General features: G+C 59.1%; 1 protein-coding gene across 1 annotated transcript; it reads right to left on the bottom strand.

Annotated features, from left to right (window-relative positions):
- Positions 1–187: 187 nt before the first annotated feature.
- SUPT5H (SPT5 homolog, DSIF elongation factor subunit) lies at positions 188–23,317 on the bottom strand. The gene is made up of 29 exons (XM_066570605.1): positions 23,278–23,317; positions 22,321–22,412; positions 21,706–21,874; positions 21,214–21,279; positions 19,653–19,722; positions 18,559–18,627; positions 18,371–18,436; positions 17,752–17,782; positions 17,567–17,635; positions 15,453–15,704; positions 15,129–15,218; positions 13,423–13,493; positions 13,205–13,310; positions 12,131–12,224; positions 11,908–12,044; positions 11,677–11,832; positions 10,497–10,643; positions 8,756–8,902; positions 7,730–7,855; positions 7,566–7,650; positions 7,384–7,488; positions 6,688–6,790; positions 6,079–6,206; positions 5,292–5,397; positions 4,442–4,600; positions 2,634–2,802; positions 1,563–1,769; positions 633–728; positions 188–453 (listed from the first exon to the last, which is right to left on the bottom strand). The coding sequence occupies exons 2-29, from the start codon at positions 22,393–22,395 to the stop codon at positions 310–312; spliced, it is 3,243 nt and encodes a 1,080-aa protein (XP_066426702.1). The 5' UTR covers positions 22,396–22,412; positions 23,278–23,317; the 3' UTR covers positions 188–309.
- Positions 23,318–23,593: the final 276 nt, after the last annotated feature.

Consider the following 23,593-nt stretch of genomic DNA (forward strand, 5'->3'; position numbering starts at 1 on the left):
CAAACTGGCCCCAAGACTTGCCCCGAATCCCCCGAAATTGACCCCAAAACTCCAAGTGCTGCGCCCCCAATTCTTTATTCAACACCAAAAACCAGAAACAGCAACAAGGGGAATTGCAGAAACGGGGCAGAAAAAGGGCAATAAAGGAGCGAAAAATGAGCGAAAAGGGGCAGAAAAATGGCCAAAAACGGGGGAAAAAAAGGAGTGAAAAAAGGGCAGAAAATGGGCAAGAAGGGGCAAAAAAAGGGGGAAAAAAGGGCAAAAAAAGGGGTAAAAAGGGGCTAAATGGGTCTGGGGTCCTCGGGGCGCTCAGGCCTCGAGCAGCTTGCCCAGGAAGCGCAGGTTGAGGATCTTGAGCTGCTCCTCCAGGTCCATGCGCACGATGCCGTCCTCGCCGTCGATGCTCAGCAGGATCCCGGTGGCCTCGCGGTCCTCGCCCAGGATCACCTTCACCTGGGGGGGCAATGGGGGCAAAAAGGGGTTCAGGAGGGGTTTGGGGGCATCCCGGAGAGGTTTGAGGGGGGTTTGGGGCAGCTGGGGGCAATTTGGGGGGGATTTGGGGCAATTTGGGGGCAATTTGGGGGCAATTTGGGGGGGATTTGGGGGTGCCCAGGTGTGCGTGGGGGTCCCACCTTGTTGCTCTTGGTGGGCGTGACGGGCTCCAGGTGCTCGCTGGACACGCTGACCACCTTCTCGCTGTCCTTCAGGTACACCGAGCACATCCCGCCCTGCCACGGGGATGGGGAGGGGTCAGCCTTGGGGACCCCCGAAATCCCCCCAAAAAACCCCACCAAAATCCCCCCCAGAAAACCCCACAAAATCCCCCCCAAAAAACCCCAAAATCCCCCCAAAAAACCCCAAAATCCCCCCAAAAAAACCCCAAAAAATCCCCCAAAATCCCCCCAGAACCCCCCCCCAAATCCCCTCTGTGACCCCCCAAAAATCCCCCTAAAATCGCCCCAGAAAACCCCCCAAAATCCCCCCCAAAAAAACCCCAAAATCCCTTCTGTGACCCCCCCAAAATCCCCCCAAAAAAACCCCCAAAAAAACCCCCAAAATCCTCCCCAAAAAACCCCCCAAAAAAAACCCCAAAATCCCCTCTGTGACCCCCCAAATCCTCCCAAAAAAACCCTCCAAAATCCCCTTTGTGACCCCCCAAAATGCCGCCATAAAACTCCCCCAAAATCCCCTCAGGGACCTCCCAAAATCCTGCCAAAAAAAACCCCCAAAATCCTGCCAAAAAAAACCCCCAAAACCCCCCCAAAAAACCCCCCAAAAAAACCCCCAAATCCCCTTTGTGACCCCCAAACCCCCCCGTGACCCCCCAAATCCCCTTTGTGACCCCCCAAACCCCCCCCAGACCCCCTCCCCAGGTACCTGGTGCTGTCCCAGGTACGAGTCCCTGACCTTCACCTGGATCTCCGTGGTCACCCAGCGTCCCCAGAACCCCTTTAATCCCCCCCAAACCCCCCCAAATCCCCTCTGTGACCCCCCAAATCCCCTCTGTGACCCCCAAACCCCCCCTGTGACCCCCAAATCCCCCCGTGACCCCCGCCCGGTACCGTGACGCTGCGGATGACGCCGGTCTGGCCCACGGCGGCGCTGTCCAGGTACGAGTCCCTGACCTTCACCTGGATGTCCGTGGTCACCCAGTCCCCGCCCGCGCCCGCCTCGATGCCCGAGCCGGGGGTGTGGGGGTTGTACCCGCCCGGGGAGGGGGCGCCGGGGGTCATGGGGCTGTAGCCCACCGGGCTGGGGCTGGGGCTGGCCTGGGGGGCGACAGGAGAGGGTCAGGGGGGGTTTGGGGGGTTTCAATGGGGTTTGGGGGGGATTAGAGGGGGTTTGGGGGGTCACAATGGGGTTTGGGGGGGGATTGGGGGGGCTATATGGGGGTTTGGGTGAGTATTGGGGGGATTTGGGGGCGTTTCAATGGGGTTTGGGGGGGTTATATGGGGGTTTGGGGGGTTACAATGGGGTTTGGGGGGGTTAAAGGGGGTCTGGGGGGGTCATGGGGCTGGCCTGAGGGGCAATGGGGACAGGGTCATTTGGGGCGTTTCAATGGGGTTTGGGGGGGATTAGAGGGGGTTTGGGGGGGTTTCAATGGGGTTTGGGGGGTTAAAGTGGGTCTGGGGGGGCCATGGGGCTGTAGCCCACCGGGCTGGGGCTGGGGCTGGCCTGGGGGGCAATGGGGACAGGGTTAGGGGGGGTTTGGGGGGGATTAGAGGGGGTTTGGGGGATATTGGGGGATATTAGGGGGATTTGGGGGGGTTATTGGGGGGTTTTGGGGGGCTATATGGGGGTTTGGGGGATATTGGGGGATTTGGGGGGATTAAAGGGGAGTTTGGGGGGGCTATAACAGGATTTGGGGGGGATTAAAGGGGATTTGGGTGGGGTTTTTTGGGGTCAGGGTTATTTTGGGGTGAATTTGGGGTGTTTTGGTACCTGGTAGGCCATAGGTGAGGGCGTGGGGTGGTAGCTCGCAGGTGAGTGGGGTTTGGGTGGGGTTTGTGGGGTTTGGGTGGGGTTTTTTGGGGCGGGGTTTTTTGGGGTGGGGTTTTTTGGGGCGGGGTTTTTTGGGTCGGGGTTTTTTGGGGTCAGGGTCATTTTGGGGTGAATTCGGGGTATTTGGGTACCTGGTAGGCCATAGGTGAGGGCGTGGGGTGGTAGCTCGCAGGTGAGTGCGTGTTCTGGTACCCGACCGGGCTCGGCGCCACCTGGTGGTAGCTCTGGGGGGAGGGGCTGGGCTGGTAGGAGCCCTGGGGGGAGGGGACGGCGTAGGGCGAGAACTGCTCCGTGTTGTACCTGGGGGCACAGGTGGGCACAGGTGAGCACAGGTGGGCACAGGTGGGCACAGGTGAGGGCACAGGTGAGCACAGGTGGGCACAGGTGGGCACAGGTGGGCACAGGTGAGGGCACACCCAGGGCACACCCAGGGTCACACCTGGCTCACACCTGGGTCACACCTGGGGCACACCTGGGCACACCTGGGCACACCTGGGCTCACACCTGGCTCACACCTGGGCACAGGTGAGGGCACACCCAGGGCACACCTGGCTCACACCTGGGCACACCTGGGCACACCTGGCTCACACCTGGCTCACACCTGGCTCACACCTGGGTAACACCCAGGGCACACCTGGCTCACACCTGGGCACACCTGGGCACACCTGGCTCACACCTGGCTCACACCTGGCTCACACCTGGGTAACACCCAGGGCACACCTGGCTCACACCTGGGCACACCTGGGCACACCTGGGCACACCTGGGCTCACACCTGGGCACACCTGGGCCCCCAGGAGCCGTTTCCCCCTCTCAGGGTCGGTTTTGGTGTCCCCCACCCCCCAGGTCCCCATTTTGGGGAGCCCCAAACTCCAAACCCCATTTTGGGGTCCCCAGGACCATTCGCCCCCTTCCCCTCCCACCCCCCCGCCCGGCAGGTTTTGGGGGATTTTGGGGATTTTAGGGATTTTTTTGGTGGGATTTGGGGAGAATTTTGGGGTATTTTGGGGCGATTTTGAAGGGGATTTTGGGGTAATTTTGGGGTATTTTGGGGTGATTTTGAAGGGGATTTTGGGGTAATTTTGGGGTATTTTGGGGTATTTTGGGGTCCCCACTCACATGGCGGGCGTGCCGGGGGTCTGCGGGTTGTAGGGCTGGCTGACTTGGGGGGATTTTGGGGTAATTTTGGGGTGATTTTGGGGTAATTTTGCGGTGATTTTGAAGGGGATTTCGGGGGTTATTTTGGGTTTTTTTTGGGGTGATTTCGGGTGATTTTGGGTCCCCACTCACATGGTGGGCGTGCCGGGGGTCTGCGGGTTGTAGGGCTGGCTGACTTGGGGTGATTTTGGGGTGATTTTGGGGTTTTTTTTGGGGTGATTTTGAAGGGGATTTCGGGGGTGATTTTGGGGTTTTTTTGGGTGATTTCGGGTGATTTTGGGTCCCCACTCACATGGCGGGCGTGCCGGGGGTCTGCGGGTTGTAGGGCTGGCTGACTTGGGGGGATTTTGGGGTGATTTTGGGGTAATTTTGGGTTTTTTTTGGGGTGATTTTGAAGGGGATTTCGGGGGTGATTTTGGGGTATTTTGGGGTATTTTGGGGTCCCCACTCACATGGCGGGCGTGCCGGGGGCCTGCGGGTTGTAGGGCTGGCTGACTTGGGGGGATTTTGGGGTAATTTTGGGGTGATTTTGGGGTAATTTTGCGGTGATTTTGAAGGGGATTTCGGGGGTTATTTTGGGTTTTTTTTGGGGTGATTTCGGGTGATTTTGGGTCCCCACTCACATGGTGGGCGTGCCGGGGGTCTGCGGGTTGTAGGGCTGGCTGACTTGGGGTGATTTTGGGGTGATTTTGGGGTTTTTTTTGGGGTGATTTTGAAGGGGATTTCGGGGGTGATTTTGGGGTTTTTTTGGGTGATTTCGGGTGATTTTGGGTCCCCACTCACATGGCGGGCGTGCCGGGGGTCTGCGGGTTGTAGGGCTGGCTGACTTGGGGCGACGCGGGGTCGGGGTACCCCGGGGTCTGCGGGTTGGGGGTGCCCCCGTAGCCCTGGGGGGACGGCGTGGGCTCGTCCTCGAAGCCGTACTCGAAATCCTCGTCCGCCCTGGGGAGGGGGAAATTGGGGAGGGGTCCCCGGAACGGGAACCCGGCCCCAGAGAGAGAAACAGAGACCCCCGGATTGGGGGAAAATTGGGGAGGGGTCCCCGAAACGGGAACCCGGCCCCAGAGAGAGAGATTTTGGGTTATTTTAAGGTTAATTTGAGGAGGGGTCTCACCTGGAGGGCGTGTTGGGGTTGTTGGGTTATTTTGGGTTATTTTGGGTTATTTTGGGTTATTTTAAGGTTATTTTGGGTTATTTTGGGTGGGGGTCTCACCTGGAGGGCGTGTTGGGGTTGTTGGGTTATTTTGGGTTATTTTGGGATATTTTGGGTTATTTTGGGTTATTTTGGGCGGGGGTCTCACCTGGAGGGCATGTTGGGGTTGTTGGGTTATTTTGGGATATTTTGGGTTATTTTGGGTTATTTTGGGTGGGGGTCTCACCTGGAGGGCGTGTTGGGGTTGTTGGGTTATTTTGGGTTATTTTGGGATATTTTGGGTTATTTTGGGTTATTTTGGGTGGGGGTCTCACCTGGAGGGCGTGTTGGGGTTGTTGGGTTATTTTGGGATATTTTGGGTTATTTTGGGTTATTTTGGGTGGGGGTCTCACCTGGAGGGCGTGTTGGGGTTGTTGGGTTATTTTGGGTTATTTTGGGATATTTTGGGTTATTTTGGGTTATTTTGGGTGGGGGTCTCACCTGGAGGGCGTGTTGGGGTTGTTGGGGTCCCAGGCCCCGCTCTGGGCCGGGGTCCGGCTCCCGTCGTGCAGGGGGGTCTGCGAGCCGTAGTGGGGGGTGCGGCTCCCTGAGGGGGGGGGACACCCCGAAATTGTCGTGACCCCCTCGGGACCCCCAAGTGTCCCCAGAGACCCCCCCAGAGCCACCCCCGGCCCCCCCAGAGTGTCCCCAGGGGCCCCCCAGGAACCCCCAACCCAGAGCGTCCCCAAATGTGCCCAAATTGCCCTGGAATTGTCCCGGAATTGTCCCCAAATGTCCCTGGAATGGTCCCCAAATGTGCCCAGATTGCCCTGGAATGGTCCCAAATTGCCCTGAGCTGTCCCCAAACTGCCCCAGCATTGTCCCCAGTGTCCCCAGTGTCCCCATTGCCCCACTCACTGTCGTGCAGGGGGGTTTGGGATCCGTACAGGGGCTGTCCCCAATGTCCCCAGCGATGTCCCCAGTGTCCCCATTGATGTCCCACTGTCACTCACCGTCGTGCAGGGGCGTCTGTGAGCCGTACATGGGCTGTCCCCAATGATGTCCCCATGTCCCCAATGATGTCCCCAGTGTCCCCATTGATGTCCCCAGTGTCCCCGTGTCCCACTCACCGTCGTGCAGGGGCGTCTGTGAGCCGTACAGGGGCTGTCCCTATTGATGTCCCCATTGTCCCCAGTGATGTCCCCAATGTCCCCATTGTCCCCAGTGTCCCCAGCAATGTCCCCAGTGATGTCCCCAGTGTCCCCATTGATGTCCCACTGTCACTCACCGTCGTGCAGGGGCGTCTGTGAGCCGTACATGGGCGTTCTGGACCCCGAGCCGTACATGGGGGTTTGGGATCCGTACATCGGGGTCCTCCCGTAGGCCGAGGTGAGACCCCCGGGGCGCCGCGAGCCCCTGTGGGGACAGAACGGGGGTCAATGGGGGGTGACACGGGGGTCACACAGGGGTCACACAAGGGTCACACAGGGGTGACACAGGGGTGACACAGGGGTGACACAGGGGTCACACAGGGGGGTGACACAGGGAGGGTCACACAGGGGTCACACAGGGGGGTGACACAGGTGAGAGCCCCGGGGCGCCGCGAGCCCCTGTGGGGACAGAACGGGGTGACACAGGGAGGGTGACACAGGGAGGGTGACACAGGGGGTGGCTCCAGGACCCTCTCAGGGGTGTCAGAGACCCCCTTAGGGGCCACCCCCAGCCCCAGGGCTGTCCCCGGGGTGTCCCCAGGGTGTCCCCAGGGTCACTCACACGGTGGTCAGTCTCTGCCTGCCCACAGAGATGGTCTGGCACTGTCCCCGGGGGTGTCCCTGCCCTCGGGGGTGTCTCAGGGGTGTCCCCAGGGTGTCCCCGGGGTGTCCCCAGGGTCACTCACACGGTGGTCAGTCTCTGCCTGTCCACAGAGATGGTCTGGCACGTCGAGTGCAGCTCCACGCGCGCCGTCGACTCCGTGGCGTCCTTCACCACCCCGATGTACCCTGGGGGGGTTTGGGGGGCTCAGGGGGGCTCAGGGGAGCCCCCCAGGGCGTTTCTGGGAGCCCCCCAGGGCGTTTCTGGGGTTCTGGGAGCCCCCGAGGGGGTTTGGGGAGCCCCCGAGGGGGTTTTGGGGCTCGGGGAGGGTCCCAAGGGTGTTTCTGGGGGTTGAGGAGGGTCCCAAGGGGGTTTCTGGGCTTTGGGGAGGGTCCCAAGGGGGTTTTGGGGCTCGGGGAGGGTCCCAAGGGCGTTTCTGGGGTTCGGGGAGGGTCCCAAGGGCGTTTCTGGGGTTTGGGGAGGGTCCCAAGGGCGTTTCTGGGGTTCTGGGTGCCCCCGAGGGGGTTTTGGGGCTTTGGGGAGGGTCCCAAGGGGGTTTCTGGGGTTTGGGGAGCCCCCGAGGGGGTTTTGGGGCTTTGGGGAGGGTCCCAAGGGGGTTTGGGGACCCCCCGAGGGGGTTTTGGGGCTTTGGGGAGGGTCCCAAGGGCGTTTCTGGGGTTTGGGGAGCCCCCGAGGGGGTTTTGGGGTTCGGGGAGGGTCCCAAGGGGGTTCTGGGACCCCCCAAGGGGGTTTTGGGGCTCGGGGAGGGCCCCAGACCCACCTTTGTAGGGCCCCTGGGAGATGCGCACCGTCTGCCCGATGAGGTCGTTGTCGCGCCGGCCGCGGCCCCGGCTCAGCCCCCCGGCCCCGAATCCGCCCCTCTGCCCTGGGGAGGGGGCACGGAGGGGAGGGGGCTCAGAGGGGCCCCTGAGGACCCCCGGGACCCCTCCCCAAAGCACTCACCGGCCCCGCTGGGGTGCATGGGGCTGCTGATGCGGGGGGACATGGGCGCGAAGCCGCACATGGCGAAGTTGGTGACGTCGCGGGGCTGGCGGGAGAACGGGGTTGGAACGGGGCGAAAAAGGGGGAAAACGGGAAAATGGGGGGCGGCGGGGAGGGGGCCTGACCTTGGAGCCCCCCGCCAGGACCAGGTGCCGCGTCTTGCACACGAACATGCCCCCGTTCTCCACCAGCTTCTTGCAGTGCAGGAAGGCGAAGCCGCGGAACAGGTGCCGGATCTCGCCCTCGCGGCCCTGCGCGGCCAGGGAGGGGTGAGACCCCCCAAATTAACAGGTGAGACCCCCAAATCAACAGGTGAGACCCCCAAATCAACAGGTGAGACCCCCCAAAATTAACAGGTGAGACCCCCAAAATTCAACAGGTGAGACCCACACAAATGAACAGGTGCCGGATCTCGCCCTCGCGGCCCTGCGCGGCCAGGGAGGGGTGAGACCCCCCAAAATCAACAGGTGAGACCCCAAATCAGGGTGAGACCCCCCAAAATCAACAGGTGAGACCCCAAATCAACAGGTGAGACCCCCAAAATTCCTCAGTGAAACCCCCACAAATGAACAGGTGCCGGATCTCGCCCTCGCGGCCCTGCGCGGCCAGGGAGGGGTGAGAACTCCCCAAATTAACAGGTGAGACCCCCAAATCAGGGTGAGACCCCCAAAATTCAACAGGTGAGATCCCCAAATCAACAGGTGAGACCCCCAAAATCAACAGGTGAGACCCCCAAAATTCCTCAGTGAGACCCCCAAAATCAGGGTGAGACCCAAATGACCCAAATCTGCCCCAAAATGATCCAAACCTGCCCCAAAATGACCCAAATCTCCCCAAAATGACCCAAACCTGCCCCAAAATGCCCCAAACCTGCCCCAAAATGCCCCAAATCTCCCCCAAAATGACCCAAACCTGCCCCCAAATGCCCCAAACCTGCCCCAAAATGACCCAAAATGCCCCAAAATGCCCCAAATCTGCCCCAGACGCACGGAGTGGGGGCCGTCGATGACTTTGACGATGTCCTTGACGTGGATGCTGTTCTGCTCCCCAAAATGCCCCAAACCTGCCCCCAAATGACCCAAAATGACCCAAACCTGCCCCAAAATGACCCAAAATGCCCCAAATCTGCCCCAAATCTGCCCCAGACGCACGGAGTGGGGGCCGTCGATGACTTTGACGATGTCCTTGACGTGGATGTTGTTCTGCTCCGAGTCCAGCGCCACCGCGAAGCGATTGTCCTTCTTGCGCGTCACCGCCTGGTGGCGCACGGTCACCACCTTGCCGTACATGTTCAGCACCTGGGGGCGCAGGGGCGCACCTGGGTACACCTGGGACTGACTGGGATACACCTGGGTACACCTGAGTACACCTGAGTACACCTGAGTACACCTGGGACTGACTGGGATACACCTGGGACAGCCTGGTGGCGCACGGTCACCACCTTGCCGTACATGTTCAGCACCTGGGGGACAGGGGCGCACCTGGGTACACCTGGGTACAGCTGGGTACAGCTGGATACACCTGGGTACACCTGGGTACACCTGGGTACACCTGAGTACACCTGGGTACACCTGGGTACACCTGAGTACACCTGGGTACAGCTGGGACTGACTGGGATACACCTGGGTACACCTGGGTACAGCTGGGTACAGCTGGATACACCTGGGTACACCTGGATACACCTGGGTACACCTGAGTACACCTGGGACTGACTGGGATACACCTGGGACAGCCTGGTGGCGCACGGTCACCACCTTGCCGTACATGTTCAGCACCTGGGGGACAGGGGCGCACCTGGGTACACCTGGGTACAGCTGGGTACAGCTGGATACACCTGAGTACACCTGGGTACACCTGGGTACACCTGAGTACACCTGGGTACACCTGGGATACACCTGGGTACACCTGGGTACAGCTGGGACTGACTGGGATACACCTGGGATACCAGGGACACACCTGGGTACACCTGGGACAGCCTGAGACACACCTGGATACACCTGGGGTACAGCTGATGGTACAGAGCTGGGGTACAGAGATTTTTTGGGGATTTTGGCCAGGATTTCGGGCGGTTTTGTGGCAGATTTTTTGGGGATTTTGGCCAGGATTTCGGGCGGTTTTGTGGCAGATTTTTTGGGGGGTTTTTGGCCAGGATTTTGGGTGTTTTTTTGGGGATTTTGGCCAGGATTTCAGGTGCGTTTTGTGACAGAATTTTGGGGGATTTTGGCCAGGATTTCGGGTGCTTTTGTGGCAGATTTTTGGGGGTTTTTGGCCAGGATTTCGGGTGCTTTTGTGGCAGATGTTTTTGGGGTTTTTGGCCAGGATTTCGGGTGTGTTTTGTGGGAGATGTTTTGGGGTTTTTGGCCAGGATTTCGGGTGGTTTTTTGGGGGATTTTGGCCAGGATTTCGGGCGGTTTTTTTGGGGGATTTCGGCCAGGATTTCAGGTGTTTTTTTGGGGATTTTGGCCAGGATTTCGGGTGCGTTTTGTGACAGAATTTTGGGGGATTTTGGCCAGGATTTCGGGCGGTTTTGTGGCAGATTTTTGGGGGTTTTTGGCCAGGATTTCGGGTGCGTTTTGTGACAGAATTTTGGGGGATTTTGGCCAGGATTTCGGGCGGTTTTGTGGCAGATTTTTGGGGGTTTTTGGCCAGGATTTCGGGTGTGTTTTGTGACAGAATTTTGGGGGTTTTTGGCCAGGATTTCGGGCGGTTTTGTGGCAGATGTTTTTGGGGTTTTTGGCCAGGATTTCGGGTGTGTTTTGTGGGAGATGTTTTGGGGTTTTTGGCCAGGATTTCAGGTGGTTTTTTTGGGATTTTGGCCAGGATTTCGGGCAGTTTTGTGGCAGATTTTTGGGGTTTTCGGCCAGGATTTCGGGGTTCCTTCGGGGCTCTCACCTGGAACGTCTCGCGCTCCAGGCGCACGATCACCCCCACGGTTTGGGGGTCCAGCTGCACCAGCTCCCCCCACTCGTGCTGCCCGCCCACGTCCACGCCCGAGGCCGTCTCGGAGCAGAGCTGCAGGTCCCGGGGCAGCACCTTCAGCTGGGCACAGAACGGGGAGAAACCGCCTGGGCGCGGGCCCCAAAACCGCCAGGTTTCACCCCAAAACCCCGTCCCCGGCTCCCACCGCTTTCTCCGGGCTTTTCACAATTTTTCCCCTTTTTTTTTTTCCTCATTCTTCTTCACATTTTCCTATTTTTCCACAGGTTTTTCCTGGTTTTCCTCGGTCTTCCCGTTTTTCCCCACTTTTCCTGTGGATTTCCTGGGCTTTCCCCATTTCCACTCCAGGTTTTTTTCATGGTTTTTCCCATTTTCCCTATTTTTTCCCCATTTTTCACCTCGTGCATGGTCAGGTCCGAAAACAGGATCACAAAGTTCTCCTCCACCATCCATTTTGCCCCATTTTTATGCCCCTTTTTTCCCATTTTTCTCTCATTTTTTCTCGTTTTTTTCTCGTTTTTTGCCCGTTTTCCCCATTTTTCCCCGTTTTTTCCCATTTTCCCGTTTTTCTCCCCGTTCCCCACCTCGTGCATGGTCAGGTCCGAGAACAGGATCACGAAGTTCTCCTCCCCCGTCCATTTCCCCTCACTTCATCCTCTTTTCCCCCATTTTTATGCCGTTTTTCTCTCATTTTTCTCATTTTTTCCCCGTTTTTTCCCATTTTTTCCCCGTTTTTCTCCCCGTTCCCCACCTCCTGCATGGTCAGGTCCGAGAACAGGATCACAAAGTTCTCCTCCACCGTCCATTTTGCCCCATTTTTATGCCGTTTTTTCTTGTTTTTTTCTCGTTTTTTCCCCGTTTTCCCCATTTTTTCCCCGTTTTTTTCCCCGTTTTTTCCCATTTTTTCCCCATTTTTTCCCGTTTTCCCCGTTTTCCTCCCCGTTCCCCACCTCGTGCATGGTCAGGTCCGAGAACAGGATCACAAAGTTCTCCTCCACCGTCCATTTTGCCCCATTTTTATGCCGTTTTTCTCGTTTTTTTCTCGTTTTTCTCTCATTTTTCTCATTTTTTCCCCGTTTTTTCCCATTTTTTCCCCGTTTTTCCCGTTTTCCCCGTTTTCCTCCCCGTTCCCCACCTCGTGCATGGTCAGGTCCGAGAACAGGATCACGAAGTTCTCCTCCACCCTGACGATGAGCCCGGTGTCGCCCTCGAACCGGCCCGCGATCACCTTCACGTGGTCGCCCATCCTGAAGTACTTGCGCAGCTCCTGCGCCGGGAACTCCAGCATGTCCTGGAACAGCCCCAAATTCCGGCGTTATTGCCCCAAAATCCGCCCCGGATCGGGGCCTTTCGGGGCTCTGCCCACCTTGAGGTCCTCGTGCTTGGGCATGATGGTGATCTTGTTGCCGTCCACGCTGAGGATCTTGCCCTGCAGGTTGATGAGCTCCCCCTCGCACACCTCCACGTTGTCCCCGGGCTGGAAGTTGTGCTCGCGCTCCTTCCCTGCGGCCGTTTTGGGGTGAATTCCGGCGGTTTTGGGGCCGTTTGGGCTGCGGAAGGCGGGGGTGGCGCCCCGGCCCTGCCCTCACCTGTGCTCTCGGTCACCACCTCCAGGTCGATGCCCTCGGGCTGGTCCTCGAACTTCTCCAGCTCGGACAGGGTGGGCTTGACGCCCTCCGTGATCTGGTTTGGGGCAAAATCACAGGGTTTGGGCAAAATCAAACAGTTTGGGGGAAAATACCAGGGTTTGGGGTAAAATACCAGGGTTTGGGGTAAAATACGATAGTTTGGGGCAAAATACCAGGGTTTGGGTAAAATACCAGGGTTTGGGGGAAAACACCAGGGTTTGGGGTAAAATCACAGGGTTTTGGGTAAAATCAAACAGTTTGGGGCAAAATCACAGAGTTTGGGTAAAATACCAGGGTTTGGGGTAAAATCGAACAGTTTGGGGCAAAATCCCACAGTTTGGGGTAAAATCCCATGGTTTGGGGTAAAATACCATGGTTTGGGGTAAAATCCCACAGTTTGGGGCAAAACCGGGTCTGGGGCTGGACCAGGGGTGGGGTTTCAGGATCAAACTCGAGCGTTTTGGGTTCAAACAGGCAGATTTTGGTTCAAAAAGGTGGATTTGGGCTTCAGAGAGGATTCCAGGTTGAAACCCGTGGATTTTGGGTAGAGGAGGCAAATTTTCAGTTCAAACGGACAAATTTGTGTCGGGGCGCCAGGTTTTGGGTTGGAACGGGCCCGTTTTGGGGTGGGTTTGGGCGGTTTTGGGCTCACCACGGCCGACATGGTGAAGCTCTTGAACAGGAAGCCCTTGGGGCCCATTTTGGGGTGGGTTTGGGCGTTTTTGGGCTCACCACGGCCGACATGGCGAAGCTCTTGAACAGGAAGCCCTTGGGGCCCATTTTGGGCTGTGAGGGGCCCATTTTGGGGTGGGTTTGGGCGGTTTTGGGCTCACCACGGCCCACATGGCGAAGCTCTTGAACAGGAAGCCCTTGGGGCCCATTTTGGGCTGTGAGGGGCCCGTTTTGGGGTGAGTTTGGGCGGTTTTGGGCTCACCACGGCCCACATGGCGAAGCTCTTGAACAGGAAGCCCTTGGGGCCCATTTTGGGCTGTGAGGGGCCCATTTTGGGGTGGGTTTGGGCGGTTTTGGGCTCACCACGGCCGACATGGCGAAGCTCTTGAACAGGAAGCCCTTGCGGCTGTAGCGGTTGCCCTCGAAGATGAGGAAGTCGCCGTCCGAGGCCACGTCCCCGCCCAGGGATCTGCAGGGGGGTCCCGGGGGGGGTCAGTGGATCCCAGTGGATCCCGGGGGGTCCCGGGGGGGGTCAGTGGATCCCGGGGGGTCCCGGGGATCCCCCTCATTCCCGGCCCTACCGGATCTTCTCGGCGTCGAAGAGGCGCTGGGGCGGCCGCTTGAACTTCTTGCGTTTGGCGAACCAGTCCTTCTGCGGGGGGGGGGGAGAGAGAGAGGGAGGGGATCTGAGCTGGGAGGGGATCCATTGAACAGGGATCTGAGCTGGGAGGGGATCCACTGAACAGAGATCTGATCTGAGATCCACTGAGCTGGGATCTGAGCTGGGAGGGGATCTGAGCTGGGAGGGGATCCACTGAACAGGGATCTGAGCTGGGAGGGGATCCATTGAACAGGGATCTGAGCTGGGAGGGGATCCATTGAACAGGGATCTGAGCTGGGAGGGGATCCACTGAACAGGGATCCATTGAACGGGGATCTGAGCTGGGAGGGGATCCACTGAACAGGGATCTGAGCTGGGAGGGGATCCACTGAACAGGGATCCATTGAACGGGGATCTGAGCTGGGAGGGGATCCACTGAACAGGGATCTGATCTGAGATCCACTGAGCTGGGATCTGAGCTGGGAGGGGATCTGAGCTGGGAGGGGATCCACTGAACAGGGATCTGAGCTGGGAGGGGATCCACTGAACAGGGATCTGAGCTGGGAGGGGATCCACTGAACAGGGATCCACTGAACGGGGATCTGAGCTGGGAGGGGATCCACTGAACAGGGATCCACTGAACGGGGATCTGAGCTGGGAGGGGATCCACTGAACAGGGATCCATTGAACGGGGATCTGAGCTGGGAGGGGATCCACTGAACAGGGATCTGATCTGAGATCCACTGAGCTGGGATCTGAGCTGGGAGGGGATCTGAGCTGGGAGGGGATCCACTGAACAGGGATCTGAGCTGGGAGGGGATCCACTGAACAGGGATCTGAGCTGGGAGGGGATCCACTGAACAGGGATCCACTGAACGGGGATCTGAGCTGGGAGGGGATCCACTGAACAGGGATCCACTGAACGGGGATCTGAGCTGGGAGGGGATCTGATCTGAGATCCACTGAGCTGGGATCTGAGCTGAGAGGGGATCCATTGGACGGGGATCCATTGAACGGGGATCTGAGCTGGGAGGGGATCCACTGAACAGGGATCCATTGAACGGGGATCTGAGCTGGGAGGGGATCTGAGCTGGGAGGGGATCCATTGAACAGGGATCTGAGCTGATCTGAGATCCACTGAGCTGGGATCTGAGCTGAGAGGGGATCCACTGAACGGGGATCCACTGAACGGGGATCTGAGCTGGGAGGGGATCCACTGAGAGGGGAATCTGATCTGAGAGGAGATCCACTGAACAGGGATCTGAGCTGATCTGAGATCCACTGAACAGGGATCTGAGCTGGGAGGGGATCCACTGAACAGGGATCTGATCTGAGATCCACTGAGCTGGGATCTGCTGAGCAGGGGATCCTCTGATCTGGGATCTGCTGAGTGGGGGGATCTGATTGGGGACCCACTGAGCTGGGATCCGCCGAGCGGGGATCTGCACCGGGGATCCACTGAGCTGGGATCGGATTGGGGATCTGCTGGGGGGGGGGATGGATCTGCTGGGGGATCCGCTGGGCTGGGATCTGAGCTGGGATCCACCGAGCCAGGATCTGAGCAGGGATCCGCCCAGGCGACCCGCTGGGATCTGCCCTGGGGACCTGCCCTCCCCCCCCAGGTGTACCTCCCCTCCCCCCCCCAGGTGTACCTCCCCTCCCCCTTCCCCTCCCCTCCCCCCTCACCAGGCTCATCCTGGCTTTGATGCGGTCGAAGTCGATCCTGGGGATCATCTTCAGGGAGATCTGGTTCTGGCTGGGCTCCACGTAATCCACCTGGGCACGGGGGAGCCTCAGGTGAGCCCGGAGCCCCCAGCTGTGGCCCCAGGTGTGTCCTTCCCCTCCCAGGTGTGTCCTTCCCCTCCCAGGTGTCCCCCAGGCGTGTCCCTTCCCCTCCCAGGTGTGTCCCTTCCCCCCCCAGGTGTGTCCCTTCCCCTCCCATGCCTGTCCCTCCCTCCCAGGTGTGTCCCTTCCCCTCCCAGATGTGTCCCCCAGGTGCGTCCCCCTCACCTGGGCGATGTCGTCCTTGTAGATGCCCCTCTTGAGGCGCACCCAGGCCTTGGGTTTGAGGTTGGTGACCTCCTTGACCACCTTGAGCACGTCCGTCATCTCCTTGATGGGCACCATCTGCTGGTTCCAGTAGCCCAGGCGCAGGTTGCCCACGCCCTCGATGGCCTGCTTGACGTGCGTCTGCTTGTAGGCCTCCACGTACAGGTAACCCCGCACGTGCTCAGGTGCCACCACCGACTTGATCTGGAGGGGCTGGGGACAGCAGGGGACATCAATGTGACATTGGTGTGACACCAGGAACAGCCCCGGTGTGCCTCTGTACAGGTGTGTAAGGTGTGTACAGGTGTGCCCCCAGTGCCTCCACGTACAGGTAACCCCGCACGTGCTCAGGTGCCACCACGGATTTGATCTGCAGGGGCTGGGGACAGCAGGGGACATCAGTGTGACACCAGGAACAGCCTCAGTGTCCCCATGTACAGGTGTGATCCCATTGTCCCCATGTACAGGTGTGTACAGGTGTGTACAGGTATGTACAGGTGAGCCTCCACGTACAGGTAACCCCGCACGTGCTCAGGTGCCACCACGGATTTGATCTGCAGGGGCTGGGGACAGCAGGGGACATCAGTGTGACACCAGGAACAGCCTCAGCGTCCCCGTGTACAGGTGTGTACAGGTGTGTACAGGTGTGTACAGGTGAGCCTCCACGTACAGGTAACCCCGGACGTGCTCAGGTGCCACCACCGACTTGATCTGGAGAGGCTGGGGACAGCAGGGACATCAGTGTGACACCAGGAACAGCCTCAGTGTCCCCATGTACAGGTATGTACAGGTGAGCCTCCACGTACAGGTAACCCCGCACGTGCTCAGGTGCCACCACGGATTTGATCTGCAGGGGCTGGGGACAGCAGGGACATCAGTGTGACACCAATGTGACACCAGGAACAGCCCCGGTGTGCCTCTGTACAGGTGTGATCCCATTATCCCCATGTACAGGTGTGTAAGGTGTGTACAGGTGAGCCCCCAGAGCCTCCACGTACAGGTAACCCCGCACGTGCTCAGGTGCCACCACGGATTTGATCTGCAGGGGCTGGGACAGCAGGGGACATCAGTGTGACACCAGGAACAGCCCCGGTGTGCCTCTGTACAGGTGTGATCCCATTGTCCCCATGTACAGGTGTGCACAGGTGTGTCCCCAGGCACAGGTGTGACCCCAATGCTCAGGTGTGTCCCCATGCTCAGGTGTGTCCCCATGCTCAGGTGTGACCCAATGCTCAGGTGTGTCCCCATGCTCAGGTGTGTCCCCATGCTCAGGTGTGACCCAATGCTCAGGTGTGTCCCCATGCTCAGGTGTGACCCCATGCACAGGTGTGTCCCCATGCTCAGGTGTGACCCAATGCTCAGGTGTGTCCCCATGTACAGGTGTGTACAGGTGTGTCCCCATGCTCAGGTGTGTACAGGTGTGTCCCCATGTACAGGTGTGTCCCCATGCTCAGGTGTGACCCCATGCACAGGTGTGTCCCCATGTACAGGTGTGTCCCCAATGCTCAGGTGTGTCCCCATGCTCAGGTGTGACCCCATGCTCAGGTGTGTCCCCATGTACAGGTGTGACCCAATGCTCAGGTGTGTCCCCATGTACAGGTGTGTACAGGTGTGTCCCCATGTACAGGTGTGTCCCCATGCTCAGGTGTGACCCCATGCTCAGGTGTGTCCCCATGTACAGGTGTGACCCAATGCTCAGGTGTGTCCCCATGTACAGGTGTGTACAGGTGTGTCCCCATGTACAGGTGTGTCCCCATGCTCAGGTGTGTCCCCATGCACAAGTGTGTCCCCATGCTCAGGTGTGTCCCCATGCTCAGGTGTGACCCCATGTACAGGTGTGTACAGGTGTGACCCCATGCTCAGGTGTGACCCCATGCTCAGGTGTGACCCCAATGCTCAGGTGTGTCCCCATGCACAGGTGTGTCCCCATGTACAGGTGTGTACAGGTGTGACCCCAGGTACAGGTGTGTCCCCATGTACAGGTGTGTACAGGTGTGTCCCCATGCACAGGTGCGTCCCCAGGTACAGGTGTGCCCCCAGTCCCCCCCAGTCCCCCCAGTGCCCCCAGTGCTCACCGTCTCCGTGTACTGGTAGGCGATGAATTTGCGCATGAGGGCGATGGCCGTGGCGCGCTCCTCCCCGATCTGGGGTGAAAACGGCAGAATTTGGGCAAAACCAGCGGGGTTTGGGCTCAGAGGGGATTTTTGGGCACAAACCCCAAATTTTGGGGGGTTTAGGTGCCCCCCCCCCCAGCACCCACCTTGCACTTGACTGTCCAGAGATTGGGGTCCCTGTGGGGGACAACAAAAATTCCTTATTTTGGGCGTCTGACCCAAATTCCCCCTTTTTTTCCCCAGATCAGTTCCCATTTTCAGGAATCCTGACCCAAATTCCCCCAGCTGAGTTCCCATCCCCAGGAGCCCTGCCCCAAAATTGCCTTTTTTGTCCCCAAATCGGTTTCCATTAACGCGACCCCAGCCCCAAAATCCCCGTTTTTCTCCCCAGATCAGTTCCCATCCCCAGAACCCCGGCCCCAAAATCCCCGTTTTTGTCCCCAAAATCAGTTCTGATTCTTGGGAGTCCTGACCCAAAATCCCCGTTTCTGCCCCCAAAATCAGTTCCCCTCCCCAAAATCCCCATTTTTGCCCCCAAAATCAGTTCCCCTCCCCAAAATCCCCGTTTTTCTCCCCAAAATCAGTTCCCCTCCCCAAAATCCCCATTTCTGTCCCCAGAATCAGTTCCCATCCCCAGAACCCCCGTTTTTGTCCCAGAATCCCCGTTTTTGCCCCAAAATCCCCGTTTTTGCCCCCAGAATCAGTTCCCATCCCCAAAATCCCCGTTTTTGCCCCAAAATCCCCGTTTCTGGCCCCAAATCTCACTTGACGCCGGGCAGCAGCTGCTGCTGGGTGATGTCATCCGAGAGCTCGTCGGAGCCGCCGTAAACTCTGCGGAAACGGGGAAAACGCCCCAAAATCAGGGGGCGGGGCGGGGCCGGGGGGGCGTGGCCAGGCGGGGTCACGCGGGGGTCACGCGGGGGTCACTCAGGGGTCACCCGGGGGTCACTCACGTCTCGCCCACCGAGGACTTGGCGTATTTCTTCATGTAGTACTCGCCCAGCTCCTCCTCACGCTGGTCCCTGCGGGGAAAACGGGGAGAAATCAGCCGGAAACGGGAAAAACGGGGAAAAACGGGGGGAAAACCGGGAAAAATGGGAAAAATGTGGTGAAAAAAGGGAAAAATTGAGAGAAATGAGCCAGAAATGGGAAAAATGGGTGGAAAATGGGGAAAGCAGGGCAGAAATGGGGAGAAATGAGAGAAATTGAAAAAATCCCAGAAGAACTGGGGAAAAAGGGGGGGAAATGAGCGGGAATGGGGGGAAATGGGGGAAAACCACCAAAAAAACAGGGAAAATGCGGGAAAATGGGGGAAAAGGAAAAAAATCATCAAAAAATCAGGGAAAATGGGGGGAAAACAAGGGGAAAACAAGGGGAAAATGGGGAAAATAGGGGAAAAGGAAAGAAAACCGGCAAAAAAATCGAGGGAAATGGGGGAAAAGCAGCAAAACCCGTGGGAAAATGAACGAAAAACAGCAAAACTGCGGGGAAAATGGGGGAAAAGGAAAAAAATCATCAAAAAATCAGGGAAAATGGGGAAAACAAGGGGAAAATGGGGGAAATGGGGGAAAAGGAAAGAAAACCGGCAAAAAAATGGAGGGAAATGGGGGAAAAGCAGCAAAACCCATGGGAAAATGAACGAAAAACAGCAAAACCGCAGGGAAAATGGGGGAAAAGGAAAGGAAAATGGGGAAAACAAGAGGAAAATGGGGAAAACAAGGGGAAAATGGGGAAAACAAGGGGAAAATGGGGAAAACGAGGGGAAAATGGGGAAAACAAGGGGAAAATGGGGAAAACAAAGGGAAAATGGAGAAAACAAGGGGAAAATGGGGAAAATAGGGAAAAAGGAAAGAAAACTGGCAAAAAACCGAGGGAAATGGGGGAAAAGCAGCAAAACCCGTGGGAAAATGAACGAAAAGCCGCAAAACCGCAGGGAAAATGGGGGAAAATGGGGGAAAAGGAAGGGAAAACAGCAAAAACTCGGGGAAACCAGGGGAAAAGAGGGGAAATTGGGGAAAAGCGGGGAAATTGGGGAAAGCGGGGTGACCTCCAGAGGTTCTGCAGGCGGCGCGCCCCCGAGCGATCCTCGTCCAGCACCACGTTGTCGATGTTGGAGGCTGAGGAAGAGGAGGCACAGGAGCGTGGGCGGGGGCAGCGGGGCCTGGGGAGGGGGCGCGGCCCCGGGAGTCGGGCAGGGGGCTCTTACCTTCGATCTCCTCTGCCCCCGGGAGGAGCAGCAGGAGGAGGAGGTGGCGGTGGAGGATGGAGCAAATCAACAGCAAAACCGGGGGTTTGGGGGGAAAACCGGGGGTTTGGGGGAAAATAATAAAGAAAAAAATGCAACGGAAAAAAACCCAGGCGAGAGCGGATGAGATGGAGGGGGAGGAGAGAGGGGGGACCCCGGGAAAGGGAGGGGAAAGGGGGGTTTGGGGGGAAAATGGGGGATTTTGGGGAAAAAGGGGTTTGGGGAAAAAGGGTTGGGGGAAAAAGGGTTGGGGGGAAAAAGGGGTTTGGGGATAAAGGGGTTTGGGGGCAAAAAAGGGGATTTGGGGATAAAGGGGTTTGGGGGGAAAAAAGGGGATTTGGGGATAAAGGGGTTTGGGGGGAAAATGGGGGATTTTGGGGAAAAAGGGGGATTTTTTGGGGAAAAAGGGTTGGGGGGAAAAAGGGGATTTAGGGATAAAGGAGTTTGGGGGGAAAATGGGGATTTTTTGGGGAAAAAGGAGGATTTTGGGCATAAAGGGTTTGGGGGGAAAAAAGGGGATTTAGGGATAAAGGGGTTTGGGGGGAAAAGGGATGGGGGAAAGATGGGTTTTAGGGGAAAATGGGGATTTGGGGAAAAATGGGGATTTAGGGGTAAAGGGGGTTTGGGGGGAAATGAGGATTTGGGGAAAGGGACAGGGGGGAAAGAGATTTGGGTGAGAAAAAGAGATTTTGGTGGGAAAATGGGGATTTGGGGAGAAAAAGGGGTTGGGGGGGGGGGAAAGGGATTTGGGGGAAAAGGGATTTGGGGCAAAAAGGGGATTTAGGGAAAAAGGGGTTTGGGGAAGGAAAGGGCGCTTTGGGGATTTGGGGAGGGGGCAGTTTTGGGGCAGGAAAAGGGGTTCAGGGCATGTGGGGAGGGGGCAGCGGGCACCCACCCCATGCAGGGCTCAGCTGCCCCCTCCCCAGACCCCTCAGACCCCCCAGGTGAGGGGTTTGGGTGGGTTCACAGCCCCACAGGTGAGGGGTTTGGGTGGGTTCACAGCCCCACAGGTGAGGGGTTTGGGTGGGTTCACAGCCCCACAGGTGAGGGGTTTGGGTGGGTTCACAGCCCCACAGGTGAGGGGTTTGGGTGGGTTCGCAGCCCCCTCCCCAGGTGAGGGGTTTGGGTGGGTCTGCAGCCCCACAGGTGGGTGGGTGGGTTCGCAGCCCCCTCCCCAGGTGAGGGGTTTGGGGGGGTTCACAGCCCCACAGGTGAGGGGTTTGGGTGGGTCTGCAGCCCCTCCCCAGGTGAGGGGTTTGGGTGGGTGTGCAGCCCCTCCCCAGGTGAGGGGTTTGGGTGGGTCTGCAGCCCCTCCCCAGGTGAGGGGTTTGGGTGGGTCTGCAGCCCCTCCCCAGGCTCTCACCTTTCTCCAGGATGTCCTCGGCCCCATCCTCCCACTGATCTTCATCCTCGTACTCATCGTCAACATCTGGCCGGGGAAGGGAGGGGGTCAGCGGCCTGGAGACCCCCAGACCCCCCCAAAAACCCTCCCAGACACCCCCAAAAACCCTCCCAGACACCCCAAAAACCCTCTCAGACACCCCAAAAACCCTCCCGGACCCCCCAAAATCCCTCCTGGACACCCCAAAAACCCTCCCAGACCCCCCCAAAAACCCTCCCGGACACCCCCAAAACCCCTCCCAGACACCCCCAAAAACCCTCTCAGACACCCCAAAAACCCTCCCGGACACCCCCAAAACCCCTCCCAGACACCCCCAAAAACCCTCCCGGACCCCCCAAAATCCCTCCTGGACACCCCAAAAACCCTCCCAGACCCCCCAAAATCCCTCCCAGACCCCCCAAAATCCCTCCCAGACCCCCCCAAAGCCCCCCAGAGCCCCCAAGCCCCCCTCACCAGCCTCATCCAGGATGAAGCCCCCGTGTCTCGGCTTCTTGGCCGGCCGGTCGTCGTCTTCCTCCTCCTCCTCCTCCTCATCGTATTCTTCCTCCTCCTCCTCTTCCTCCTCCTCCTCCTCCTCCTCAGGCTCCTCCTTGCCGCTGCCCCCCCCGCGCTGCTCCTCGGGCTGGGGGGGCGGGGGGGTTCAGGGACCCCCAAAATCCCCCCAAAAGCCCACTCAAAGCCCCCCAAAATCCACCCAAAACCCCCACAAAATTCCCCCAAATGCCCCCAGAATCCTCCCAAAATCCCCCAAAAATCTCCCTAAAATCCCCACCAAATACCCCAAAGCCCCCCCCCCAAAAATCCCCCCATAAACCCTGCCAAACCCCCCAAAACCCCCTCGAAACTCCCCAAAATCCCACCAAATACCCCAAAATCCTCCCAAAATCCCTCAGGGCATCCCTCGAAATCACGCAAAATCCCCGCAAAATCACCCCAAAAATCCCTCAAAATCCCCCCAAAATGCCCCATAACCCCCCCCCAAAATCCCCCCAAACCCTTCAAACCCCCACCAAAATCCCCCCAAACGCCCCAAATCCCCCCAAAACGCCCCCGCGCCTCGGGCCTGACCTCGTTGTCGTCGCCCTCGTCGCTGCTGCGCTCGCTCTCCTCCTCGGAGAAGTTGCTCTCCTCGCTGTCCGACATGGCCGGGGCCTGCGGGGCTGGGGGGATCGAGCAGGGGTCGAGGAGCGTGTGAGGGGGGTCCTGAGGGGTTCCAGGAGGGGCTGAAGGGGATTCTGGGGGGTCCTGAGGGGTTCCAGGAGGGTCTGAAGGGGAATCTGGGGGGTCCTGAGGGGTCCTGAGGGGTTCCAGGAGGGTCTGAAGGGGAATCTGGGGGGTCCTGAGGGGTCCTGAGGGGTTCCAGGAGGGTCTGAAGGGGATTCTGGGGGGTCCTGAGGGGTTCCAGGAGGGTCTGAAGGGGAATCTGGGGGGGCAGGGAGTGTGTGAGGGGTGGCTCTGAGGGGTCCTGAGGGATCCAGGAAGGTCTGAGGAGGGCTCTGAGGAGCCTTGAGAGGGCTCGGGGGCGGCTCTGAGGGGTCTGGGGGTGCCTTGGGGGGGTCAAGGAGGGATCTGAGGGGTCCTGAGAGGCCAAGGAGTGCGTGAGTGAGGTCCTGAGGGGGCTGGGGGGTCCTGAGGGCTCCTCTGAGGGCTCCCGGGCTGCCCTGAAGGCTCCGCGGACCCTCTGAGAGGGCTCTGAGGGGATCCAGGGGAACTCTGAGGGCTCCGGGGGGCTCTGGGGGGGGGTCTGAGGGGTCTGAGGGGTCAAGGAGCGTCCTCGGGGGGGATGAGGACGCTCTGAGGGCTCCCGGGCTGCCCTGAGGGCTCCGGGGGGCTCTGAAGGATCCGGGCAGATCTGAAGGCTCTGAGGGCTGCGGGTGGGGCTCTGAGGATGCCCTGAGGGATCTGGGGGGATCTGAGGGCTCTGAGGTCTCCGGGGCTGCCCCGAGGGCCCCCTGAGGGCTCCGGGGGTGCTCTGAGGGCTCCGCTGCGGCCCCGAGCGCTGCCGCCGCCGCCTCCCTCCCTCACCCGCTGCCTTCCGCTCCGAGCCTGGCTCCGCCGGCGCCTGAGCCGCTCCCGCCGCCGCTCCTGTCGCGGTTCCCGGGCCCTGTCGCGGTTCCCGGCCCCGGTTCCGGTCCCGACCCGCAGCCGCTCCGCGTCGCTCCCGGGCCCCGCTCTCGCGAGACTTCCAGCCCTTCCTCTCGCGAGATTCGGCGGCCTCCGACGGCGGCGCGAGTGGCCCAAAACGCCAGGGGGGGGTTTCGCGCCTTTTTTTTTTTGTGTGGTGTGACGTCACCCGCGCGGGCCGTGACGTCACGGCGAATCACAACCTGTCCCAGGCCCT

The sequence above is a fragment of the Molothrus aeneus genome, unplaced genomic scaffold (genome assembly GCF_037042795.1).
Source record: "Molothrus aeneus isolate 106 unplaced genomic scaffold, BPBGC_Maene_1.0 scaffold_30, whole genome shotgun sequence".
In the NCBI taxonomy this organism is placed as follows: Eukaryota; Metazoa; Chordata; class Aves; order Passeriformes; family Icteridae; genus Molothrus; species Molothrus aeneus.

Bases quoted from the DNA above. Each gene is read 5' to 3' on its own strand.
- SUPT5H (XM_066570605.1), bottom strand. From the start codon at position 22,395: ATGTCGGACAGCGAGGAGAGCAACTTCTCCGAGGAGGAGAGCGAGCGC. The intron at 6,207-6,687 runs GTGAGTGACCCT...CTGTCCCCACAG, and splicing joins AGGCAGAGACTGACCACCGT to GGGCTCGCGGCGCCCCGGGG. The intron at 729-1,562 runs GTACCGGGCGGG...TCCCCGTGGCAG, and splicing joins GCGTCATCCGCAGCGTCACG to GGCGGGATGTGCTCGGTGTA.